The sequence below is a fragment of the Oncorhynchus masou genome, chromosome 22 (assembly GCF_036934945.1).
Source record: "Oncorhynchus masou masou isolate Uvic2021 chromosome 22, UVic_Omas_1.1, whole genome shotgun sequence".
Taxonomy (NCBI): Eukaryota; Metazoa; Chordata; class Actinopteri; order Salmoniformes; family Salmonidae; genus Oncorhynchus; species Oncorhynchus masou.
The window spans coordinates 2349298-2375656 of record NC_088233.1 but is presented as its reverse complement, the minus strand read 5'-3'; the positions used below and the strand labels follow the sequence as shown (position 1 = coordinate 2375656).

The window sequence follows — 26359 nt, the reverse complement described above, 5'->3', positions numbered from 1 at the left end:
AATAAAACATGCCTTATAACACGTTAATAAAAACATGCCTTATAACACGTTAATAAAAACATGCCTTACAACACGTTAATAAAAACATGCCTTATAACACGTTAATAAAAACATGCCTTACAACACGTTAATAAAACATGCCTTATAACATGTTAATAAAACATGCCTTATAACACGTTAATAAAACATGCCTTATAACACGTTAATAAAAACATGCCTTACAACACGTTAATAAAACATGCCTTATAACACGTTAATAAAAACATGCCTTATAACACGTTAATAAAAACATGCCTTATAACACGTTAATAAAAACATGCCTTACAACACGTTAATAAAAACATGCCTTATAACACGTTAATAAAACATGCCTTATAACACGTTAATAAAAACATGCCTTACAACACGTTAATAAAAACATGCCTTATAACATGTTAATAAAACATGCCTTATAACACGTTAATAAAACATGCCTTACAACACGTTAATAAAACATGCCTTACAACACGTTAATAAAACATGCCTTATAACACGTTAATAAAACATGCCTTATAACACGTTAATAAAAACATGCCTTACAACACGTTAATAAAAACATGCCTTACAACACGTTAATAAAAACATGCCTTACAACACGTTAATTAAAACATGCCTTACAACACGTTAATAAAAACATGCCTTACAACACGTTAATAAAACATGCCTTATAACACGTTAATAAAACATGCCTTATAACACGTTAAATAAAAACATGCCTTACAACACGTTAATAAAAACATGCCTTATAACACGTTAATAAAAACATGCCTTATAACACGTTAATAAAAACATGCCTTACAACACGTTAATAAAAACATGCCTTATAACACGTTAATAAAACATGCCTTACAACACGTTAATAAAACATGCCTTATAACATGTTAATAAAACATGCCTTACAACACGTTAATAAAAACATGCCTTACAATACGTCAATAAAAACATGCCTTACAACACGTTAATAAAACATGCCTTATAACACGTTAATAAAAACATGCCTTACAACACATTAATAGAAACATGTCTTACAACACGTTAATAAAAACATGCCTTATAACACGTTAATAAAAACATGCCTTATAATATATCCCATTTAGCAGACGCTTTTGTCCAAAGCGACTTACAAGTCGGCTGGGGCCACTACTTTTACATATGGGTGGCCCTAGCGGGAATCGAACCCACGACGCTTGGCGTTGCAAGCGCCATGCTCTACCGACTGAGCCACACAGGACCCATGCTTTACAACACGTTAATAAAAACATGCCTTACAACATGTTAATAAAATATGCCTTATAACACGTTAATAAAAACATGCCTTATAACACGTTAATAAAAACATGCCTTACAACACGTTAATAAAAACATGCCTTACAACACGTTAATAAAACATGCCTTATAACACGTTAATAAAAACATGCCTTATAACACGTTAGTAAAAACATGCCTTACAACACGTTAATAAAACATGCCTTACAACACATTAATAAAAACATGCCTTATAACAAGTTAATAAAACATGCCTTATAACACGTTAATAAAAACATGCCTTATAACAAGTTAATAAAACATGCCTTACAACACGTTAATAAAAACATACCTTACACCACGTTAATAAAAACATGCCTTATAACACGTTAATAAAACATGCCTTATAACACGTTAATAAAAACATGCCTTATAACACGTTAGTAAAAACATGCCTTACAACACGTTAATAAAACATGCCTTACAACACGTTAATAAAAACATGCCTTACAACATGTTAATAAAACATGCCTTATAACACGTTAATAAAAACATGCCTTATAACACGTTAGTAAAAACATGCCTTACAACACGTTAATAAAACATGCCTTACAACACGTTAATAAAAACATGCCTTACAACATGTTAATAAAACATGCCTTATAACACGTTAATAAAAACATGCCTTACAACACATTAATAAAAACATGCCTTATAACACGTTAATAAAACATGCCTTATAACACGTTAATAAAACATGCCTTACAACACGTTAATATAAACATGCCTTACAATACGTTAATAAAAACATGCCTTACATCACGTTAATAAAAACATGCCTTATAACACGTTAATAAAACATGCCTTATAACACGTTAATAAAACATGCCTTATAACACGTTAATAAAACATGCCTTACAACACGTTAATAAAAACATGCCTTACAATACGTCAATAAAAACATGCCTTACAACACGTTAATAAAACATGCCTTATAACACGTTAATAAAAACATGCCTTACAACACATTAATAGAAACATGTCTTACAACACGTTAATAAAAACATGCCTTATAACACGTTAATAAAAACATGCCTTATAACACGTTAATAAAACATGCCTTATAACACGTTAATAAAAACATGCCTTACAACACGTTAATAAAACATGCCTTATAACATGTTAATAAAACATGCCTTATAACACGTTAATAAAACATGCCTTATAACACGTTAATAAAACATACCTTACAACACGTTAATAAAAACATGCCTTACAACACGTTAATAAAACATGCCTTATAACACGTTAATAAAAACATGCCTTACAACACATTAATAGAAACATGTCTTACAACACGTTAATAAAAACATGCCTTATAACACGTTAATAAAAACATGCCTTATAACACGTTAATAAAACATGCCTTACAACACGTTAATAAAAACATGCCTTTACAACACGTTAATAAAACATGCCTTATAACACGTTAATAAAAACATGCCTTATAACACGTTAGTAAAAACATGCCTTACAACACGTTAATAAAACATGCCTTACAACACGTTAATAAAAACATGCCTTACAACATGTTAATAAAACATGCCTTATAACACGTTAATAAAAACATGCCTTATAACACGTTAATAAAAACATGCCTTACAACACGTTAATAAAAACATGCCTTACAACACGTTAATAAAACATGCCTTATAACACGTTAATAAAAACATGCCTTATAACTCGTTCGTAAAAACATGCCTTACAACACGTTAATAAAACATGCCTTACAACACATTAATAAAAACATGCCTTATAACAAGTTAATAAAACATGCCTTATAACTCGTTCGTAAAAACATGCCTTACAACACGTTAATAAAACATGCCTTACAACACATTAATAAAAACATGCCTTATAACAAGTTAATAAAACATGCCTTATAACAAGTTAATAAAACATGCCTTATAACACATTAATAAAAACATGCCTTATAACACGTTAATAAAAACATGCCTTATAACAAGTTAATAAAACATGCCTTACAACACGTTAATAAAAACATGCCTTACACCACGTTAATAAAAACGTGCCTTATAACACGTTACTAAAAACATGCCTTACAACACGTTAATAAAACATGCCTTACAACACGTTAATAAAACATGTCTTACAACATGTTACTAAAACATGCCTTATAACACGTTAATAAAAACATGTCATACAACACATTAATAAAAACATATATTGCAACACATTTTATTAAAAACATACAAGGACAATGTTATGTTAACACAGTGACAGATTGATCAAATGATTTATTACCTTGTTCAAAGCTAGGCCGAGGATCCCAAACGATATCTTCCGATGATGTTGACTTTTTAGAGGGTTTCTGTTTGAGCAGACTGTAATGTTTACAGAGAACCTGATATCCATGAACATCAAAGAGATCATCTTTAAAAGTCATCCTTGTGTCTTTTCAAACACTTGATCAATTGATCCATTTGACAAATAATGTCCACATCTTATACCCAGGAGGGTGGAGGGACATTCAGGCACATAATGTCCACATCTTATACCCTGGAGGGTGGAGGGACATTCAGGCACATAATGTCCACATCTTATACCCTGGAGGTTGGAGGGACATTCAGGCACATAATGTCCACATCTTATACCCTGGAGGGTGGAGGGACATTCAGGCACATAATGTCCACATCTTATACCCTGGAGGGTGGAGGGACATTCAGGCACATGAAGTCCAACTTAAATTCATGTCAGTCCTTCCCTGATTCATTGTGTTATAGATCAGTGCAGAGTGTGTGTCAGGCTGTGTCTGTCCTGATGGTCTGCTGTCTGATGGAAACGGAGGATGCATCAAGGAAGACCTATGTCCCTGTTCTCACAATGGAGTCTATTACCAACCTGGACATGTGCTCAAAGTAGACTGCAATACCTGGTAAAATCAACTTCTATCCCTCTTCTTCTTCTTCTTCTTTGGATATGTCAAATGCTTCCCTCTAAAATCTTCCCATGTGATTATGTTTGCATCATTGTAGCACTTGCGAAGGCAGAAAATGGCAGTGTACCAATAAGCAGTGTGATGGGATGTGTGCCATATATGGAGATGGGCATTTCGTCACTTTTGATGAGAAAAGGTTCACTTTCAATGGAGATTGTGAATACATTCTTACTCAGGTAGGGCAATAATAATTTTCATTCATGATTTTCTTTGTATTTTTATTAAATCCCCTACTTTATGTATGATGCACATGTTTTCTAATTATGATTAAGATGAGGTAATGATAATAACTAAGAGGTTTAATGATTGTGTATATGAATACATCCTGCAGGACTACTGCAGCAACAATGCAAACGGTACCTTTAGAGTGATCACAGAGAACATTCCCTGTGGAACCACCGGCACCACCTGTTCCAAGGCCATCAAGCTCTTCTTGGGGGTAGGAACTAATGTTCATAAACGGCTTCATAAGTGAATTCAAGGTACGATAGACAAGTCTGGACATTTGACTCAATGTCGACACCGGTGGCAGTGAGCGGAATTGCATGCTGAACTCTGGATGCACTTATCTCGTCCCCTCCATGTGTTTTGTAAGCACACTTGATTGACAGGGCTGTCTGACGGAGTGTCTGCTTAGAATTATTGTCGGGCAGATTTGATAGCAGCACAAAAATCTGCCAGCAGCATACCACCCTTTATACCACTGCAGGCTTGCTTCTGAAGCTAAGCAGGGTTGGTCCTGGTCAGTTCCTTGATGGGAGACTAAATGCTGCTGGAAGTAGTGTTGGAGGGCTAGTAGGAGGCACTCTTCCCTCTGGTCTAAAACAAAAATCCCAATCCCAATGGACACTGCCCTGTGTAGGGTGCCGTCTTTCGGATGGGACGTTAAACGGGTGTCCTGACTCTCTGAGGTCATTAAAGATCCCATGAAATTTATCGTAAGAGTAGGGGTGTTAACCCTGGTGTCCTGGCTAAATTCCCAATCTGGCCCACATACCATCACGGTCACCTAATAATCCCCAGTTTACAATTGGCTCATTCATCCCCCTCCTCTCCCCTGTAACTATTCCCCAGGTCGTTGCTGCAAATGAGAACGTGTTCTCAGTCAACTTACCTGGTAAAATAACAGTTAAATAAAATGTAAATAAAAAATCACCCCTATGTATTTGGGATAGGGTTAGCTATGTATTAGGGTTAGGGTTAGGGTTAGCTATGTATTAGGGTTAGGGTTAGCTAAGTATTTGGGATAGGGTTAGCTATGTATTAGGGTTAGGGTTTGCTATGTATTTGGGTTAGGGTTTGCTATGTATTAGAGTTAGGATTAGCTAAGTATTTGGGTTAGGGTTAGCTATGTATTAGGGTTAGGGTTAGCTATGTATTTGGGTTAGGGTTAGCTATGTATTAGGTTTATTGTTATGGTTAGCTATGTATTTGGGTAAGTGTTAGCTATGTATTAGGGTTAGGGTTTGCTATGTATTTGGGTTAGGTTTAGCTATGTATTTGGGTTAGGGTTAGCTATGTATTTGGGTTAGGGTTAGCTATGTATTTGGTTTAGGGTTAGATATGTATTTGGGTTAGGGCTAGCTATGTGTTAGGGTTAGCTATGTATTAGGGTTAGGGTTAGGGTTAGCTATGTATTAGGGTTAGGGTTAGCTATGTATTAGGTTTAGGGTTAGCTATGTGTTAGGGTTAGGGTTAGCTATGTATTAGAGTTAGGGTTAGCTATGTATTAGGGTTAGCTATGTATTAGAGTTAGCTATGTATTTAGGGTTAGCTATGTATTAGAGTTAGGGTTAGCTATGTATTAGGTTTAGGCTTAGCTATGTGTTAGGGTTAGGGTTAGCTATGTATTAGGGTTAGCTATGTATTAGGGTTAGGGTTAGCTATGTATTAGGTTTAGGGTTAGCTATGTATTTGGGTTAAGGTTAGCTATGTATTAGGGTTATGGTTAGCTATGTATTAGGGTTAGGGTTAGCTATGTATTTGGGTTAGGGTTAGCTATGTTTTAGGGTTAGGGTTAGGGTTAGCTATGTATTAGGGTTAGGGTTAGCTATGTATTTGGGTTAGGGTTAGCTATGTATTAGGGTTAGGGTTAGGGTTAGCTATGTATCAGAGTTAGGGTTAGCTATGTATTAGGGTTAGGGTTAGGGTTAGCTAGGTATTAGGGTTAGGGTTAGCTATGTATTAGGGTTAGGGTTAGGGTTAGCTATGTATTAGGGTTAGGGTTAGCTATGTATTTGGGTTAGGGTTAGCTATGTATTAGGGTTAGGGTTATCTATGTATCAGGGTTAGGGTTAGCTATGTATTAGGGTTAGGGTTAGCTATGTATTAGGTTTAGGGTTAGCTATGTATTAGGGTTAGCTTTGTATTAGGGTTAGGGTTAGGGTTAGCTATGTATTAGGGTTAGGGTTAGCTATGTATTAGGGTTAGTGCTAGCTATGTATTTGGACAGTATAGTTTCAAATCATGTTGTATCTGTGTACAAACTGGATTGTGTAAAGCCCAACACCACCACAGTGTAAAACCCACCACCACCACAGTGTTACCCTGGATAGTGTAAAACCCAGCACCACCACAGTGTAAAACAAAGCACCTCCACAGTGTAAAACCCAGCACCACCACAGTGTTACCCTGGATAGTGTAAAACCCAGCACCACCACAGTGTAAAACCCAGCACCACCACAGTGTAAAACCCAGCACCACCACAGTGTAAAACCCAGCACCACCACAGTGTAACCCTGGATAGTGTAAAACCCAGCACCACCACAGTGTAAAACCCAGCACCCCCACAGTGTAAAACCCAGCACCACCACAGTGTAAAACCCAGCACCACCACAGTGTAAAACCCAGCACCACCACAGTGTAAACCTCTCTACTAGTATTACATTAGCAATGAACACTTTCTGTTTCTGCCTTTCAGAGCAATGCGATCATACTAGCAGATGAATCTGTAAAAGTGATCAAACAAGAGAACGGGGTAGACGTGCCATACCAGGTCCACTCTATCGGTCTCTATGTTGTTGTTGAGGCTGGAAATGGCCTGATCCTCATGTGGGACAAGAAGAATAGCCTGTTCATCAAACTCAGCTCTACCTTCCAGGTGAGTGACTAGAATAGGACATTTTGAACCAGTGATTGCACTGTATCTTTGTTTAGCAATTGCATTGGCTTACAAAACAATGTGATGTTTTATTAGCTACTTCAAGTTATTATTTTTAAATGTTTAATTTCCTTCCAGGGCCAAGTGTGTGGTCTGTGTGGAAACTACGACGGTAATGGAAAGAACGACTTCATGTCCAGAAACCAGGAAGTGGTTGTTGAAGCTCTGGAGTTTGGGAACAGCTGGAAAGTGTCCCCCAGTTGCCCCAACGCTGATGTCATAAAAAACCCATGCACTTTAAGATCATACAGGCAGTCCTGGTCTCTGAAACGCTGCAGCATCATCACCAGTAACGTTTTCTCAGCCTGCCACTCACAGGTACAGTACACAGCAGATACTATTCAATATAGATTCAATACTTTATTGCCATACCAACCGACGTTGTGAGGAAGTCGACGTAGTGCAGCTGATATAAACGAAGACATATAGGCACACGAACAGTATAAATACCTGCATTTCCATAACCTATACATTCAAAAGAGACTACAGCAGATATATTCAATATATACTACAGCAGATACATGCAATAGAGACTACAGCAGATACATTCAATAGAGACTACAGCGGATACATTCATTTGAATAACCTCTACATTCAATGGAGACTACAGCAGATACATTCAATAGAGACTACAGCAGATACATTCAATAGACAGTACAGCAGATACATTCAATAGAGACTACAGCAGATACATTCAATAGAGACTACAGCGGATACATTCATTTGAATAACCTATACATTCAATGGAGACTACAGCAGATACATTCAATAGAGACTACAGCAGATACATTCAATATACAGTACAGCAGATACATTCAATAGAGACTACAGCAGATACATTCAATAGAGACTACAGCGGATACATTCATTTGAATAACCTATACATTCAATGGAGACTACAGCAGATACATTCAATAGACAGTACAGCAGATACATTCAATAGACAGTACAGCAGATACATTCAATAGAGACTACAGCAGATACATTCAATAGACAGTACAGCAGATACATTCAATAGACAGCACAGCAGATACATTCAATAGAGACTACAGCAGATACATTCAATAGACAGTACAGCAGATACATTCAATAGACAGTACAGCAGATACATTCAATAGAGAGCACAGCAGATACATTCAATAGAGACTACAGCAGATCATTTATCACTCCAGTGTTAATCTGCAAAATTGTAATTATTCGCCTACCTCCTCATGCCTTTTGCACACAATGTATATAGACTCCCCTTTTTTTCTACTGTGTTATTGACTTGTTAATTGTTTACTCCATGTGTAACTCTGTGTTGTCTGTTCACACTGCTATGCTTTATCTTGGCCAGGTCGCAGTTGCAAATGAGAACTTGTTCTCAACTAGCCTACCTGGTTAAATAAAGGTGAAAAAAAAGATACATTCAATAGAGACTACAGCAGATACATTCAATAGACAGTACAGCAGATACATTCAATATATACTACAGCAGATACATTCAATAGAGACTACAGCAGATACATTCAATAGAAAGTACAGCAGATACATTCAATAGACAGTACAGCAGATACATGCAGTCGGCAGGTTAAAACAAGCTGTCTGTACAAAGGCTATGAAGTCTACACCGTTGGGGGGGGTTACATATGGAATTGTTTTAAAATAGTAATACTATTGATAATTTAGATATTTCATTTTGAATTGTAGGACCCCTTTATGTTTCAAAAATATATATTTTGAAAGAAAACATTTAAAATATTGAACTTGGCCTTTACTACTACAGACCTTAACAACACATTCATAAATGGCAAAAAAAGACAGTCAAAAATAAATCATAAGGAATGAGATGCTGAAGTGTCTGTGGTATATCTAGGAGATTTAAGAAAGCTCAGGAATAAAAAATGTTTGGGGGGGGGCATATTTTTTAACCCCTTATTTTTAGTTAGTTTTAGTTCTCACAAAACAACCTCCATACTTCCATTCGTTTGCGTAGCTTTTACCTTCACCATCGTGTTCACAGGAGTCTCCCCTTTACATAGAGTGGTGTCGTGTCTTTGGCATCATTAAAACTGAAGACTTATTTATCAAATATCTCTCTGTAATTATTATGAATTATTATTATGAATTATTATTATTATTATTATTATTATTATTATTATTATTATTACGCAAATGAACTGATTAATCATGTAACTGTAATTAACTAGGAAGTCGGGGCACCAAGGAAAATATTCAGATTACAAAGTTATCATTTTCCTAATATAACTTTCAGATATTTTTATATCTGATCAATTTGTCTTCAAATTAATTAATTATTATTTACCTTGTGTTAGTCTCATTCCAAATGTCGTAAATTGTTGGTTATCTGCACAAACCCAGTCTTCACTATGAGTCATACTTACATCAATTGTCTGAAATCATTTATTTACAAACTAAGTAATTCACAGTAAATGCATAACAAACAGTCGATATGGTTACAAGGGAATGACAGGGGAATAGTGGGATAAACCGGCTTGGTGGACAAAAGGGAAGTGGGGGTCAACTGAGATGAGACACTACAAGGTTGATAATTCTAACAATTGAAATGCTAATCCTTTGCACCTGAACGCTCACTCATTCGGGAATTATTGCAATCAATATATATATTTACGCTCAGTGTGTTGTCAGGATCTCTGTTGAAAAGTTTGTTTCTGTTGGAGAGTTTGTCCGCCCTCTCTCTCTCTCTCTGCCGTGGTTAGAAAGGATAGTTCAGAGTAACATTCATTCGTTATAGATAGATGTTTCGGCAGTTGTCGGTCTTCGTATTCAATGATACCGAATTCCTAGCTGCAGACTAGTAATTAGTATCAAAGACTTGTTCTTTTTCTGTCAATATCGATAGTCTTAGAGTTTCAACAACAATTACAACCTTAGCTTATACTCAGGTTTTATGGAAAAATCTTTCCAATAAAATTGGTTTGTCAATATTCATGTGAATGTCCACACAGTCACCATAATAGACAACAACAAAAGTAGTACTAAACAGATAACAAAAACATAAAGTCTACCATCCAACCCAATAATAATCGCCGTCAATAATTCATCTGTAGTCTCTTCAACAAGCTGAGCAAAGCATTGAATAAATAAATGATGGCTTAATGCATCTTCCTAAAAGGTGGACCCCACGCCATTCCATGATGCCTGTGTGAGGGACTCGTGTGCCTGTGACACTGGGGGAGACTGCGAGTGTTTCTGTACAGCTGTAGCAGCCTACGCCCAGGCCTGTAACGAGGCAGGGGCTTGTATCAAGTGGAGAACACCAGATATCTGCCGTGAGTCATTTGCTTTGAGTGGGACAATTGATTGATGGATACGTGGGATTGTTTAGCTATCGGGACAAAATACCAATTTATGATTTGAATGTGTAACTGTTAAATCAAGCCTCTTTTAGGACCCTGGTTCAGTTAAAATGTGACATGTTTTAATTTCACCAGCTCTGTTCTGTGATTTCTACAACCCTATTGGTGAGTGTGAGTGGCATTATAATCCGTGTGGATACCCCTGTATGAAGACCTGCAAGAATCCCTCAGGAACATGCTCCAGTCAGATCCCTGCACTGGAAGGTAACTAAGAGCCCTTCATAACAGCTTGGCCGTTTGATTTGGACAATTTACAATCCAAGTTGTTAAACAAATGTACAGTATAAAATATGTAATGGCTCCCCCTCCCTTGTTCATCTATACTGAAAACGAAATGCAAATATTGAAATATCATATCCATTACAGCTTTGGTGTTAGAACAAGATACCATGAGGATGATCTAATCTGTGCAGGTGTCCTGGATTGAATTGACTGTTTATATCTTAAAGGTTGCTATCCAAAATGTCCTTCGGCCCAGCCTTATTTGGAAGAAAGTACCATGAAGTGTGTCAGTAAGAAGGACTGTGGTTGCTACGATGGAGATGGAACTCATTACAACGATGGAGAGGTTATACCTTCCAAAGAGAACTGTCAGACATGGTATGTTTTCAGATCAACATTTTGATAAATACATAGATACTGTACTTACATTACATAGGGTTTAATACGGTTGGTATAAGCCTTAAGGTAGCACGTATCTCTGGTCAGATAAGGCAATGTCAATAGTCCACCTACAAAGAGGCTTTCCTACCATTCAATTGATTATGATTTTCAAAGATTGGGATATGACCTGTTAATACCTTATTGGGATTTGACCTTTTAATACCTTATTGGGATTTGACCCTTTAATACCTTATTGGGATTTGACCTGTTAATACCTTATTGTGATTTGACCTGTTAATACTATATTGTGAATATAACATGTAACATTGTTTTGTACTTCATAACAAATAGCTCTTAATATCTTATTCTACTTTGAAAGGTACTGTAACCTCCCTCTTTCTTTTTCAAGTCGTTGCTCATCAACTGAGGTCAGATGCAGCTATGATGTCCAAGGTAAGGAAAACCACTACAAACTGAAACATTAGCCTACATTATTACCAAGAAGGTAACATGACAAGATGATTACATGATAATAACTGAAACATTAGCCTACATTATTACCAAGAAGGTACCATGACAAGATGATTACATGATAATAACTGAAACATTAACCTACATTATTACCAAGAAGGTAACACGACAAGATGATTACATGATAATAACTGAAACATTAGCCTACATAATTACCAAGAAAGTAACATGACAAGATGATTACATGATAATAACTGAAACATTAGCCTACATTATTACCAAGAAGGTAACATGACAAGATGATTACATGATAATAACTGAAACATTAACCTACATTATTACCAAGAAGGTAACACGACAAGATGATTACATGATAATAACTGAAACATTAGCCTACATAATTACCAAGAAAGTAACATGACAAGATGATTACATGATAATAACTGAAACATTAGCCTACATTATTACCAAGAAGGTAACATGACAAGATGATTACGTGATAATAACTTGTGTTCCCTGTGAAAACACTATTGCAGCTTGCTATTGTTTATACGACGGCAGAACATACCCGTATGGAGTGACCATATATCACACAACTGATGGTGATGGGACCTGTATCACTGCCACCTGCAAAGAGAACGGAACTATTGTCCGGATTATGTACCCCTGTCCCAGCACCCCAATTCCAACAACTACACCAAGTGTTACAACAACACAGATACTCACTCAAGCACCGACCACATTTGTTTTCTCAACTCCTGCCACTACCCCAACAACAACCCCTACATCTACCCCAACAACAACCCCTACCTCTACCCCAACAACAACTTCTACCACTACCACAACCATAACCCCTACCCCTACCCACACAACAACCATGACACTGACTACAACCCCTTCTACTACCCACACAACAACCCCTACATCACCAACACCCACTTCACCCACTACTACTCCACACTGCCTGACCAAGACTGTCTGTGATTGGTCAGACTGGATTAGCAAACACTATCCCTCCTTTGGACCAGAAGAAGGAGATTTTGAAACCATAGAAAATATAAGGAAATCTGGTATTGATATTTGTAGTCAACCGAAGGAAGTAGAATGCAGAGCCAAAGACAACATCCATGTTCCTTTGGCCGAACTCGGTCAAAATGTTGAATGCAATCCCTCAGTTGGACTGATATGCCGCAACAAGGATCAAGGCATCCCACCAATATGCTACAACTACGAGATAAGAGTCAGATGTTGTATTGATGTTGTTGATGTTTGTAGCAATGGGACAACTACCACCTCAGTCAGGCCCACAACAACCATTACAACAACTACCCCAACAACAACAACAACAGAAAGTCCAACACCAACAATTACCCCAACAACAACAACACCAACAGAAAGTCCAAGATCAACAACAACAACTATGTCAACAAAATATTCCACCACAAGTGAAAAAACAGAGGAAATTACAACTGGTCCAGAACCAACAACAACGACAACAACCCTTACTCTGACAACAACCCCTTCCACTATGCCCACAACAACCCCGACATCACCAACACCCACTTCACCCACTACTACTCCACACTGCCTGACCAAGACTGTCTGTGAATGGTCAGACTGGATTAGCAAACACTATCCCTCTGTTGGACCAGAAGAAGGAGATTTTGAAACCATAGAAAATATAAGGAAATCTGGTATTGATATTTGTAGCCAACCTAAGGATGTAGAATGCAGAGCCAAAGACAACATCCATGTTCCTTTGGCCGAACTAGGTCAAAATGTTGAATGCAACCCCTCAGTTGGACTGATATGCCGCAACAAGGATCAAGGCATCCCACCAATATGCTACAACTACGAGATCAGAGTCAGATGTTGTATTGATGTTTGTAGCAATGAGACACCTACCACTTCAGAAAGGCACACAACAACCATTGCAACATCATCAACTACCCCAACAACAACAACAACAACAGAAAGTCCAACACCAACAACTACCCCAACAACAAGAACAACAACAGAAAGTCAAACAACAACTAACCCAACATCAACAACAACAACAGAAAGTCCAACAACAACAACTACCCCAACAACAAGAACAACAACAGAAAGTCAAACAACAACAGAACGTCCAACAACAACAGAAATTCCAACAACCACAACTAAGTCAACAACTCCATCAATAACAACAATAGTAACAGAGGAAGTTACAACTGGTCCAGAATCATCTGCACCTACCACCACAACCACAACAACAACAACCACAGAAAGTCCATCAACCACAACAACATCAAAGACAACAACATATTCCACAAAAAGTGAAACAACAGAGGAAATTACAACTGGTCCAGAATCAACAACTCCCACAACAACCACTACACCACCACCAACAACAACAACAACCACAGAAAGTCCATCAACCACAACAACATCTAAGACAACAACATATTCCACAACAAGTGAAACAACAGAGGATATTACAACTGGTCCAGAGCCAACAACAACCACAACAACCCCCACTACTACCCCAATAACAACCATTACCATTACCTCAACAACAACAACAACAACAACAGAAAGTCCAACAACAACAACAACTATGTCAACAAAATATTCCACAACAAGTGAAACAACAGAGGAAATTACAACTGGTGCAGAACCAACAACAACCACAACAACCTTTACTCTGACAACAACCCCTTCCACTACGCCCACAAAAACCCCTACATCACCAACACCCACTTCACCCACTACTACTCCACACTGCCTGACCAGGACTGTCTGTGAATGGTCAGACTGGATTAGCAAACACTATCCCTCTGTTGGACCAGAAGAAGGAGATTTTGAAACCATAGAAAATATAAGGAAATCTGGTATTGATATTTGTAGCCAACCGAAGGAAGTAGAATGCAGAGCCAAAGACAACATCTATGTTCCTTTGGCCGAACTAGGTCAAAATGTTGAATGCAATCCCTCAGTTGGACTGATATGCCGCAACAAGGATCAAGGCATCCCACCAATATGCTATAACTATGAGATCAGAGTCAGATGTTGTATTGATGTTTGTAGCAATGAGACACCTACCACCGCAGAAAGGCACACAACAACCATTGCAACATCATCAACTACCCCAACAACAACAACAACAACAGAAAGTCCAACACCAACAACTACCCCAACAACAAGAACAACAGAAAATCCAACAACAACAACTACCCCAACAACAAGAACAACAACAGAACGTCAAACAACAACTATCCCAACAACAACAACTACAAAAGAAAGTCCAACAACAACAACTACCCCAACAACAAGAACAACAACAGAAAGTCCAACAGCAACAACTACCCCAACAACAAGAACAACAACAGAACGTCCAACAACAACAACAGAAAGTCCAACAACCACAACTAAGTCAACAACTCCATCCATAACAACAATAGTAACAGAGGAAGTTACAACTGGTCCAGAATCAACAACACCTACCACCACAACCACAACAACAACAACCACCACAGAAAGTCCATCAAACACAACAACATCTAAGACAACAACATATTCCACAACAACTGAAACCACAGAGGAAATTACAACAGGTCCAGAATCAACAACTCCCACAACAACCACTACACCAACAATAACAACAACAACAACCATCACAGAAATCCCATCAACCACAACAACAATTAAGACAACAACATATTCCACAACAACTGAAACAACAGAGGAAGTTACAACTGGTCCAGAATCAACAACTCTCACAACAACCCCTACTACCTCCCCAACTACTACCACAACAACAACTCAGACGAGGACTACCTCTGAGGTTATAACAACAGCAACCACCAAAGCATCAACCACAACAACAGCCTTCACTGTAGTCACAAATCCACCTATCACAGAACCAACAGTAAAGCAAATCTCAAACTTGACAACACAGACAGAAGAAACTACTACATCAAACCCAACCACAACGACTACCATTAGCCCAACAACAACCCCTACCATTACCCCAACAACAACCACTACCATTACCCCAACAACAACCCCTACCATTACCCAAAAGACAACCCCTACCATTACCCCAACAATAACAACAACAGAAAGTCCAACATCAACAACAGAAAGTCCAACATCAACAACAACAACTATGTCAACAAAATATTCCACAACAAGTGAAGCAACAGAGGAAATTACAACTGGTCCAGAACCAACATCAACCACAACAACCTTTACTCTGACAACCACCCCTACCACCTCCACAACCCCTACCACTACCCCCACAACAACCATTACTCTGAAAACAACCCCTTCCACTACGCCCACAACAACCATTACTCTGACAACAACCCCTTCCAATACGCCCACAACAACCATTACTCTGACAACAACCCCTTCCACTACGCCCACAACAACCCCGACTTCACCAACACCCACTTCACCCACTACTACTCCACACTGCCTGACCAAGACTGTGTGTGAATGGACAGACTGGATTAGCAAACACTATCCCTCTGTTGGACCAGAAGAAGGAGATTTTGAAACCATAGAAAATATAAGGAAATCTGGTATTGATATTTGTAGCCAACCAAAGGAAGTAGAATGCAGAGCCAAAGACAACATCCATGTTCCTTTGGCCGAACTAGGTCAAAATGTTGAATGCAATCCCTCAGTTGGACTGATATGCCGCAACAAGGATCAAGGCATCCCACCAATATGCTACAACTACGAGATCAGAGTCAGATGTTGTGTTGATGTTTGTAGCAATGAGACACCTACCACCGCAGAAAGGCACACAACAACCATTGCAACATCATCAACTACCCCAACAACAAGAACAACAGAAAATCCAACAACAACAACTAACCCAACAACAACAACAGAAAGTCCAACAACAACAGAACTTCCAACAACAACAACAGAAATTCCAACAACCATAACTAAGTCAACAACTCCATCCATAACAACAATAGTAACAGAGGAAGTTACAACTGGTCCAGAATCAACAACACCTACCACCACAACCACAACAACAACAACCACAGAAAGTCCATCAACCACAACAACATCTAAGACAACAGCATATTCCACAACAAGTGAAACAACAGAGGAAATTACAACTGGTCCAGAATCAACAACTCCCACAACAACTACTACACCACCAACAACAACAACAACAACCACAGAAAGTCCATCAACAACAACAACATCTAAGACAACAACATATTCCACAACAAGTGAAACAACAGGGGAAATTACAACTGGTCCAGAACCAACAACAACCACAACAACCCCCACTACTACCCCAATAACAACCCCTATCATTACCTCAACAACAACAACAGAAAGTCCAACAACAACAACAGAAAGTCCAACATCAACAACAACTATGTCAACAAAATATTCCACAACAAGTGAAACAACAGAGGAAATTACAACTGGTGCAGAACCAACAACAACCACAACAACCATTACTCTGACAACAACCCCTTCCACTACGCTCACAACAACCCCGACATCACCAACACCCACGTCACCCACGACTACTCCACACTGCCTGACCAAGACTGTCTGTGAATGGTCAGACTGGATTAGCAAACACTATCCCTCTGTTGGACCAGAAGAAGGAGATTTTGAAACCATAGAAAATATAAGGAAATCTGGTATTGATATTTGTAGCCAACCGAAGGAAGTAGAATGCAGAGCCAAAGACAACATCCATGTTCCTTTGGCCGAACTAGGTCAAAATGTTGAATGCAATCCCTCAGTTGGACTGATATGCCGCAACAAGGATCAAGGCATCCCACCAATATGCTACAACTACGAGATCAGAGTCAGATGTTGTATTGATGTTTGTAGCAATGAGACACCTACCACCGCAGAAAGGCATACAACAACCATTGCAACATCATCAACTACCCCAACAACAACAACAACAGAAAGTCCAACACCAACAACTACCCCAACAACAAGAACAACAGAAAATCCAACAACAACAACTACCCCAACAACAAGAACAACAACAGAAAGTCCAACAACAACAACTAACCCAACAACAACAACAGAAAGTCCAACAACAACAACTACCCCAACAACAACAACAACAGAAAGTCCAACAACAACAACTACCCCAACAACAAGAACAACAACAGAAAGTCAAACAACAACTACCCAAACAAGAACAACAACAGAAAGTCAAACAACAACAGAACATCCAACAACAACAACAGAAATTCCAACAACCACAACTAAGTCAACAACTCCATCCATAACAACAATAGTAACAGAGGAAGTTACAACTGGTCCAGAATCAACAACACCTACCACCACTACCCCCACTACAACAACAACCACCACAGAAAGCCCATCAACCACAACAACATCTAAGACAACAACATATTCCACAACAACTGAAAAAACAGAGGAAATTACAACAGGTCCAGAATCAACAACTCCCACAACAACCACTACACCAACAACAACAACAACAACAACAACAACAACAGAAAGCCCATCAACCACAACAACATCTAAGACAACAACATATTCCACAACAAGTGAAACAACAGAGGAAATGACAACTGGTCCAGAATCAACAACACCCACAACAACCACTACACCACCAACAACAACAACAACCACAGAAAGTCCATCAACCACAACAACATCTAAGACAACAACATATTCCACATCAAGTGAAACAACAGAGGAAATGACAACAGGTCCAGAATCAACAACTCCCACAACAACCCCTACTACTATCCCAACTACTACCACAACAACAACTCAGACGAGGACTACCTCAGAGGTTATAACAACAGCAACCACCAAAGCATCAACCACAACAACAGCCTTCACTGTAGTCACAAATCCACCTATCACAGGACCAACAGTAAAGCAAATCTCAAACTTGACAACACAGACAGAAGAAACTACTACATCAAACCCAACCACAACGACTACCATTAGCCCAACAACAACCCCTACCATTACCCCAATGACAACCCCTACAATTACCCCAACAACAACCCTTACCACTACCCCAAAAACAACCTCTATCATTACACCAGGAACTACCCCTACCATTAACCCAACAACAACCTCTATCATTACCCCAACAACAGCCCCTACCACTACCATAACAACAACCCCAACCATTACCCCAACAACAACCCCTACCATTACCCTAACAACAACCCCTGCCATTACCCCAACAACAACCCCTACCATTACTCCAACAACAACCCCTACCATTACCCCAACAACAACCCCTATCATTACCCCAACAACAACCCCTATCATTACCCCAACAACAGCCCCTACCACGACCACAAGCCCTACCACATTATGTTTTTGCACATACAAAAATCTACATTTCCCTGCTGGTAAGTGATAAGTTTCCTTCATTAAAATGAACAGTTCTGACTACATATTGCATTCATTTCACTTCATGTAATATCTATTCATTACTAATATTATGTTTTTGATTAGGTTCCTTGATATATAATGAGACTGATGGGGCAGGCTGGTGTTTCACGTCCTACTGTAACTCAAGTTGTGTTGTTGAGAAACAAGCCAGACCATGTCCCTCTACGACCCCAGCTACAGTCAGCACTGTCTCAGCTACAGTCAGCACTGTCTCAGCTACAGTCAGCACTGTCTCAGCTAGAGTCAGCACTGTCTCAACAACAACAGAAGCTACACATTCTACAACATCTACATTTTCCCCGACTACACCTTACAAGGGCTGTGAATATGTCATTCCACCAAGAAAGGTAATGAAATAAAATAAACAGAATTATTGTGTTTCTTAGTTCGTAGTGTTGTGTAGTTCATAGTGCTGTGTTGTTATAGTGTTGTGTAGTTCATAGTGTTGTGTAGTTCATAGTGTTGTGTATGTATAGTGTTGTGTAGTTCATAGTGTTGTGTAGTTCATAGTGTTGTGTAGTTCATAGTGTTGTGTAGTTCATAGTGTTGTGTAGCTCATAGTGTTGTGTAGCTCATAGTGTTGTGTAGTTCATGGTGTTGTGTAGTTCATAGTGCTGTGTAGTTCAAAGTGCTGTGTAGTTCATAGTGCTGTGTAGTTATAGTGTTGTGTAGTTCATAGTGTTTGTGTAGTTCATAGTGTTGTGTAGTTCATAGTGTTTGTGTAGTTCATAGTGTTGTGTAGTTCATAGTGTTGTGTAGATCATAATGTTGTGTAGTTCATAGTGTTGTGTATGTATAGTGTTGTGTAGTTCGTAGTGTTGTGTAGTTCATAGTGCTGTGTAGTTCAAAGTGTTTGTGTAGTTCATAGTGCTGTGTAGTTATAGCGTTGTGTAGTTCATAGTGTTTGTGTAGTTCATAGTGTTGTGTAGTTCATAGTGTTGTGTAGATCATAATGTTGTGTAGTTCATAGTGTTGTGTATGTATAGTGTTGTGTAGTTCGTAGTGTTGTGTAGTTCATAGTGTTGTGTAGTTCATAGTGCTGTGTAGTTCAAAGTGCTGTGCAGTTCATAGTGCTGTGTAGTTATAGTGTTGTGTAGTTCATAGTGTTTGTGTAGTTCATAGTGTTGTGTAGTTCATAGTGTTTGTGTAGTTCATAGTGTTGTGTAGTTCATAGTGCTGTGTACTTCATAGTGTTGTGTAGTTCATAGTGTTGCGCAGTTCATAGTGTTGTGTAGTTCACAGTGTTGTGTAGTTCATAGTGTTGTGTAGTTCATAGTATTGTGTAGTTCATAGTATTGTGTAGTTCATAGTGTTGTGTAGTTCATAGTGTTGTGTAGCTCATAGTGTTGTGTAGTTCATAGTGTTGTGTAGTTCATAGTGTTTTGTAGTTCATAGTGTTGTGTAGTTCATAATGCTGTGTACTTCATAGTGTTGTGTAGTTCATAGTGTTGTGTAGTTCACAGTGTTGTGTAGTTCATAGTGTTGTGTAGTTCATAGTGTTGTGTAGTTTATAGTGTTGTGTAGTTCATAGTGTTGTGTAGTTCATAGTATTGTGTAGTTCATAGTGTTGTGTAGTACGTAGTGTGTTTACTTTCAGGACTAAAACATACATTTTCAACTTTAGGATGGAGAGACTTGGAAGACAGACAACTGCACTACTCAGACTTGCCACAGGGGTGTAATTACCACCACGCCAGTGGACTGTAAGTCTGTAGAAAAGCCTGTGTGTGAAAATGGATACCCACCAGTGAAAGTCTATGACGAATCAGGTTGCTGCTATCACTACGAATGTGAATGTAAGTTCAAAACGTAATGTTTTTAATTATCTTCTCCATCTACAAATACTTATTACTCCAAGTTTACTTGTTTTAAAGACGTCCTCCAGTGTTATTTTTACTGTTCCTGTTGAAAGTGATATCCCAAGTATAAATATAGTAAAGTACACATACTAAAGGGTAAAGAAATACAATACGTTTTAAACATTTTTTTTTTTTTACACAACTGCAAACTTCAAGGAGTTGGTCTGATCCAGTGGCGTAACTTTGGTTTTAGAAGTGGGGGGGGGGACATAATCATTATCATTATTATTTGTATCCAGTTGGATAAACACTCCAAAACACCCTACTCGACCACTCAGAGGCGTCCGCATGGTCCTAAAGCGCAGCGTTGCCCTGTTTTGTACTGAGGGGGAACAAAAATGCAATTTCAGAAAGTGGGGGAGACATGCCCCCGTCCACCCCCCCGTCCCCAGTTTAAGTTGCACCCTTGGTCTGATCTGATAGTGACATTGTGATGTTATCAGCTTGTGCCATTTCATGAGGACACCAGCTGTTGTGTTCAGTAAATCAGGTGTTAAATGAGGTGAAAATGAGACTGGAGTAGGACTTTAAACTCTTGTATTGATGAGTGATCTATTTGTTACCTTCTTCTGTTCTATCTCTCAGGTATATGCTATGGATGGGGAGACCCTCATTACGTCACATTTGATGGCCAATATTACAGTTTCCAGGAAAACTGCACCTACGTTTTGATTAAAGAAATAGTTCCTCGACAGAACTTCAGTGTCAACATCGACAACTATAACTGCGATCCGTCTGGACATGCGACCTGCCCTCAGTCTCTGATTGTCAATTACAAGTCTTACAAAATCGTTCTTACTCCGAAGAGATTAAACGTGACAACAAATATGGTAAATATAACTGTGCTATTGTTCACATTTATACGCTTTAAAAAGTGCACTTTGAGATAGACATTCTTTGATACAGACATTCTTTGATATAGACATTCTTTGATATAGACATTCTTTGATATAGATATTGTTTGATACAGACATTATTTGAGATCGACATTCTTTGATATAGACATTATTTGATATAGACATTATTTGATACAGACATTCTTTGATACAGACATACTTTGATATAGACATTGTTTGATACAGACATTCTTTGATACAGACATTCTTTGAAACAGACATTATTTGATATAGACATTATTTGAGATCGACATTCTCATACCACTTTAAGACTTAAAATAATCTAGCTTCATATTTTGAAATGTATTATTAACGTATTTACTTTTTGTAACGTGAGGGTATTGATTAAAGGGGAAATCTGATCTTGCTGACTACTATAAATATAATGTGCAGTACTACACTACAGTAGTTACAAATAGTTATTTATCAACATTACATATTGGTTAACCATTTTGATGATGGCGTCACGTTAACTCAGAGCCATCATCAAGGTAGTTAGTTAGTTCTGGAAACCGTTCATATCTTAGTTACATTATTGTAATGTTATTATGTTCTCTACTCTCATTCGTAATGTAATATTTTTCCTGATAATTTACAAGGTTTACATCAATGGAAATCAGATCTTCCCAACCTTTTCTAATGAAGACCTCATGATCACCAGCACTGGGGTAGAGTTACTGTTGAAGATCCATGCCATTAAAGCAACAGTGATGTTTAAGTCCCTTATGTTCAGTGTGACCCTGCCAAACTCCCTATTCCACAACAACACAGAGGGGCAGTGTGGTAAGTCTGTAGGCTTTACTGCATCCCAAATGGCACACTGTTCCCAATGTAGTGCAATCCTTTTAACCAGGTGGGGATAGGGTCCCATTGTAGTGCACTCCTTTTAACCAGGGGGAATAGGATCCCATTGTAGTGCACTCCTTTTAACCAGGGGAAATAGGGTCCCATTGTAGTGCACTCCTTTTAACCAGGGGGAATAGGGTCCCATTGTAGTGCACTCCTTTTAACCAGGGGGAATAGGGTCCCATTGTAGTGCACTCCTTTTAACCAGGGGGGATAGGGTCCCATTGTAGTGCACTCCTTTTAACCAGGGGGAATAGGGTCCCATTGTAGTTCACTCCTTTTAACCAGGGGGAATAGGGTCCCATTGTAGTGCACTCCTTTTAACCAGGGGGAATAGGGTCCCATTGTAGTGCACTCCTTTTAACCAGGGCGAATAGGTTCCCATTGTAGAGCACTCCTTTTAACCAGGGGAAATAGGGTCCCATTGTAGTGCACTCCTTTTAACCAGGGGGAATAGGGTCCCATTTGGGATGCATCCAATATGTAGACCAAAAACACTTTAAGTATGAATCAGATGAACAGCTTGTAGTACTCTGTGAGTAAACTGAACATTTGTTGCAATGATTTAATGTTATTTTGTTGTGTGTTTTTGCATTTCCATGGAATTAAAGGTCACTGTACAGTGACAATGATAGCATTACCAACTAAAAGATACTGTAGGTAGGGCTTAAAGTTATGAGCAGCTGTTTCTGACATAAAATAACTTGTGTTTTTTCTCATTCCCTTATTTATTGTACCTTTATAAAGGTACCTGTGACAATATCAGGAAAAACGATTGCAGATTACCGAATGGAAAGATTGACCCATCATGTCCTGGGATGGCTCATGAATGGAAGATTCCTGATGTTAAAAAACCCTACTGTGAACGGCAACCCCCTACCCTACCTACCCCTAAGCCTCCAACCTGCCCATCAGGAAAGACATCAATCTGTGACATCATACTTAGCCCGTAAGACGTGTAACCTTGTAATAACACAAAGAGACAGCTATATTACAAAGACCAGGGAATCTGATTGAGGTTGCTGTGAAACTGTTTACATACAAGTCTGTCAACTCTCCGGTAAAGGCAAGGGTTGTTGTTCCATAACTTAGAACCAAACTTATCTTACAGACTGTTTATGCCATATAAAATATGTCATATTCATAAGAACTAGATGCTTCACCAATAATTTAGCGTGTAAGGCATAGAGTAGTCAATATTTGTAGGAAATCTGTTGTGACATGTTAAATGCCCCTTTTGGGTTAGGCCGATATAATAACTTAAATGGGGTCTTTATTTTGGAAGGGTCTTTAAGCAATGCCATGACGTTATCCCACGTCAACCCTTCTTCGAGGCCTGTAAGTTTGATGTCTGCCACATGCCAAATATCTCAATCGGCTGCTCCAGCCTGGAAGCCTACGCTGTTAGGTGTGCAGCAGCTGGAGTCTGTATCGACTGGAGGACATCAACTAATGGAACATGTGGTAGGGAAGGACTTTCATATCCAATTAGAACTGTGTCCCCAATGGGATCCTATTCCCTACATAGTGCACTGCTTTTGACCAGGCTCCGGCCATAAGTAGTGATCTAGGGAATAGGATCCAATTTCGGATGCAGGATAGATGTTAATACGATTTTAAATAATTCTAATAACCTTACGATTTACATACATTTTTTGTATTTTGACAACCTGCATTTACAAATTGCGTACATACTGTTTTGTCTTTCATTCCATCTTGACCATAATATAGATCTGACATGCCCTAAGACCAAAGTGTATAAGGCATGTGGCTCTACTATCCAGCCAACATGCAATTCAAGGTATCCATCTCATTCCCATCTCATGTCATTGCCATCACATTTCATTCCCATCTCATTCCCATTCTCATCTCATTCCCATCTCATCTGATTCTCATTACATTCTCATTCCCATCTCATGTCATTGCCATCACATTTCATTCCCATCTCTTTCCCATTCTCATCTCATTCCCATCTCATCTCATTCCAATCTCATCTCATTCTCATCTCATTTCCATCTCATTCTCATTCCCATCTCATTCCCATTTCATTCTCATTCCTATCTCATTCCCATCTCATCTCATTCTTTTTCTCATTTCCATCTCATCTCATTCCCATCTCTTCCCATCTCATTATTTTATACCACTACCAAAAGGACATGCATTCTTAAAGGTTTCCATTCTATTCCAAGGTTTCTAGTCTGTGATTAATTGTTTTTTCTTGTCTTAGATACAATGACAAATATGTGCATCCATGTCAAGGAGCACAAATGACCCGTGACTTTGTATGTGACTCATTCATGGAGGGCTGTTTCTGCCCTGAGGGTACCATCTTGTTCAACACATTCTCTGACACCTGTGTTCGTGACTGTGGTAAGGATGTGTCAGTTTGAGGAAGACATTATTTAATTGTCTCAAAGTACCACCATTTATGACCTAGGATCTTATTTTCCCTTCAAGGATGCACAGGACCTGATGGAAAACCCAAACAGGTAATAATGTGGATGTATACCACAATGAATCTGTCAGAATAAATGGTTCACTTCACATTATGGCCCACAAAAAGGTTCTGTATAGAACCCCCATTATTTTAATCAGTTTACTAGTTTCATTGGGGATTGTAAGTTGTCCAGCCCTGAAGAGGCTGGAGCCCTATTGCTATTATCAATCAAATGTATTTGATAAAGCCCTTTTTTCATCAGCAGCAGCAACAAAGCCTTTACACATACCCAGTCTAAAACCTCAAAGAGCATGCAATGCAGAGGCAGAAAGACAGTGGCTAGAAAAAACTCCAGAGAAGGCAGAAACCTAGGAATAAACCAAGAGAGGAACCAGGTTCTGAGGGGTGGCCAGTCCTCGTCTTAATAAATTTGAAGTCTCTGCTAACAGTGTTTGTTTTGTCCCAACACAGTTTGGTGAGACTTGGTACAGTAACTGCCAGAAGTGCACGTGTAATGCTGACACACTGAGTGTCCAGTGTGAACCAGTGAAATGTCCGCCCCAAGAAATTGTTACCTGTAAGAAGTACGGTGAGGTGTTGGTCAACGAGACGGTGGACTGCTGTCAGATAAATACATGTGGTGAGTAGAGACAGGATAGAGAGGCACCTTAACGTGCTACCAGGTAACCTGGGTACAAGTCTGCTTGTGCTAAATGTTTGGCATATGACAAGGAGTGGAATGTTAGCACCAAACAGCTCTTCATTCTAGCTAGTTCATAAAGCTTTCATAAGCACTACATAAATGTGTTACAAAGCATCTATAACGTGCTTTATAAAGGGTTCATAAATGTGACATAACTCTGTGACATAATCACCGGACTGTGATTAGTGTAGCTTGTCCCTGAGCTGGTGGACCAATGGTTTCTTACCTCTCTTTCTGCTGGAGGTTCTGCATGTTGATTCCAACCTTAAAAGTAAC

At 38.7% G+C, this 26359-nt stretch overlaps 1 protein-coding gene across 1 annotated transcript in view; it reads left to right on the top strand.

Moving 5' to 3' along the window:
- The window catches only part of LOC135509763 (mucin-5B-like), a 45725-nt gene extending 19697 nt beyond the window's left edge, over nucleotides 1-26028 (top strand). Inside the window, exons 22-37 of the mRNA XM_064930664.1 lie at nucleotides 4635-4742; nucleotides 7224-7403; nucleotides 7542-7781; nucleotides 10600-10756; nucleotides 10919-11047; nucleotides 11293-11433; nucleotides 11856-11899; nucleotides 12593-12897; nucleotides 13216-13362; nucleotides 15007-15309; nucleotides 16123-16392; nucleotides 17797-17943; nucleotides 19039-19263; nucleotides 25171-25313; nucleotides 25401-25432; nucleotides 25852-26028. Of these exons, the coding sequence (XP_064786736.1) occupies nucleotides 4635-4742; nucleotides 7224-7403; nucleotides 7542-7781; nucleotides 10600-10756; nucleotides 10919-11047; nucleotides 11293-11433; nucleotides 11856-11899; nucleotides 12593-12897; nucleotides 13216-13362; nucleotides 15007-15309; nucleotides 16123-16392; nucleotides 17797-17943; nucleotides 19039-19263; nucleotides 25171-25313; nucleotides 25401-25432; nucleotides 25852-26028 (2748 nt within the window). The remainder of the gene's footprint in view (nucleotides 1-4634; nucleotides 4743-7223; nucleotides 7404-7541; nucleotides 7782-10599; nucleotides 10757-10918; nucleotides 11048-11292; nucleotides 11434-11855; nucleotides 11900-12592; nucleotides 12898-13215; nucleotides 13363-15006; nucleotides 15310-16122; nucleotides 16393-17796; nucleotides 17944-19038; nucleotides 19264-25170; nucleotides 25314-25400; nucleotides 25433-25851) is intronic.
- The last annotated feature ends 331 nt before the right edge of the window (nucleotides 26029-26359 follow it).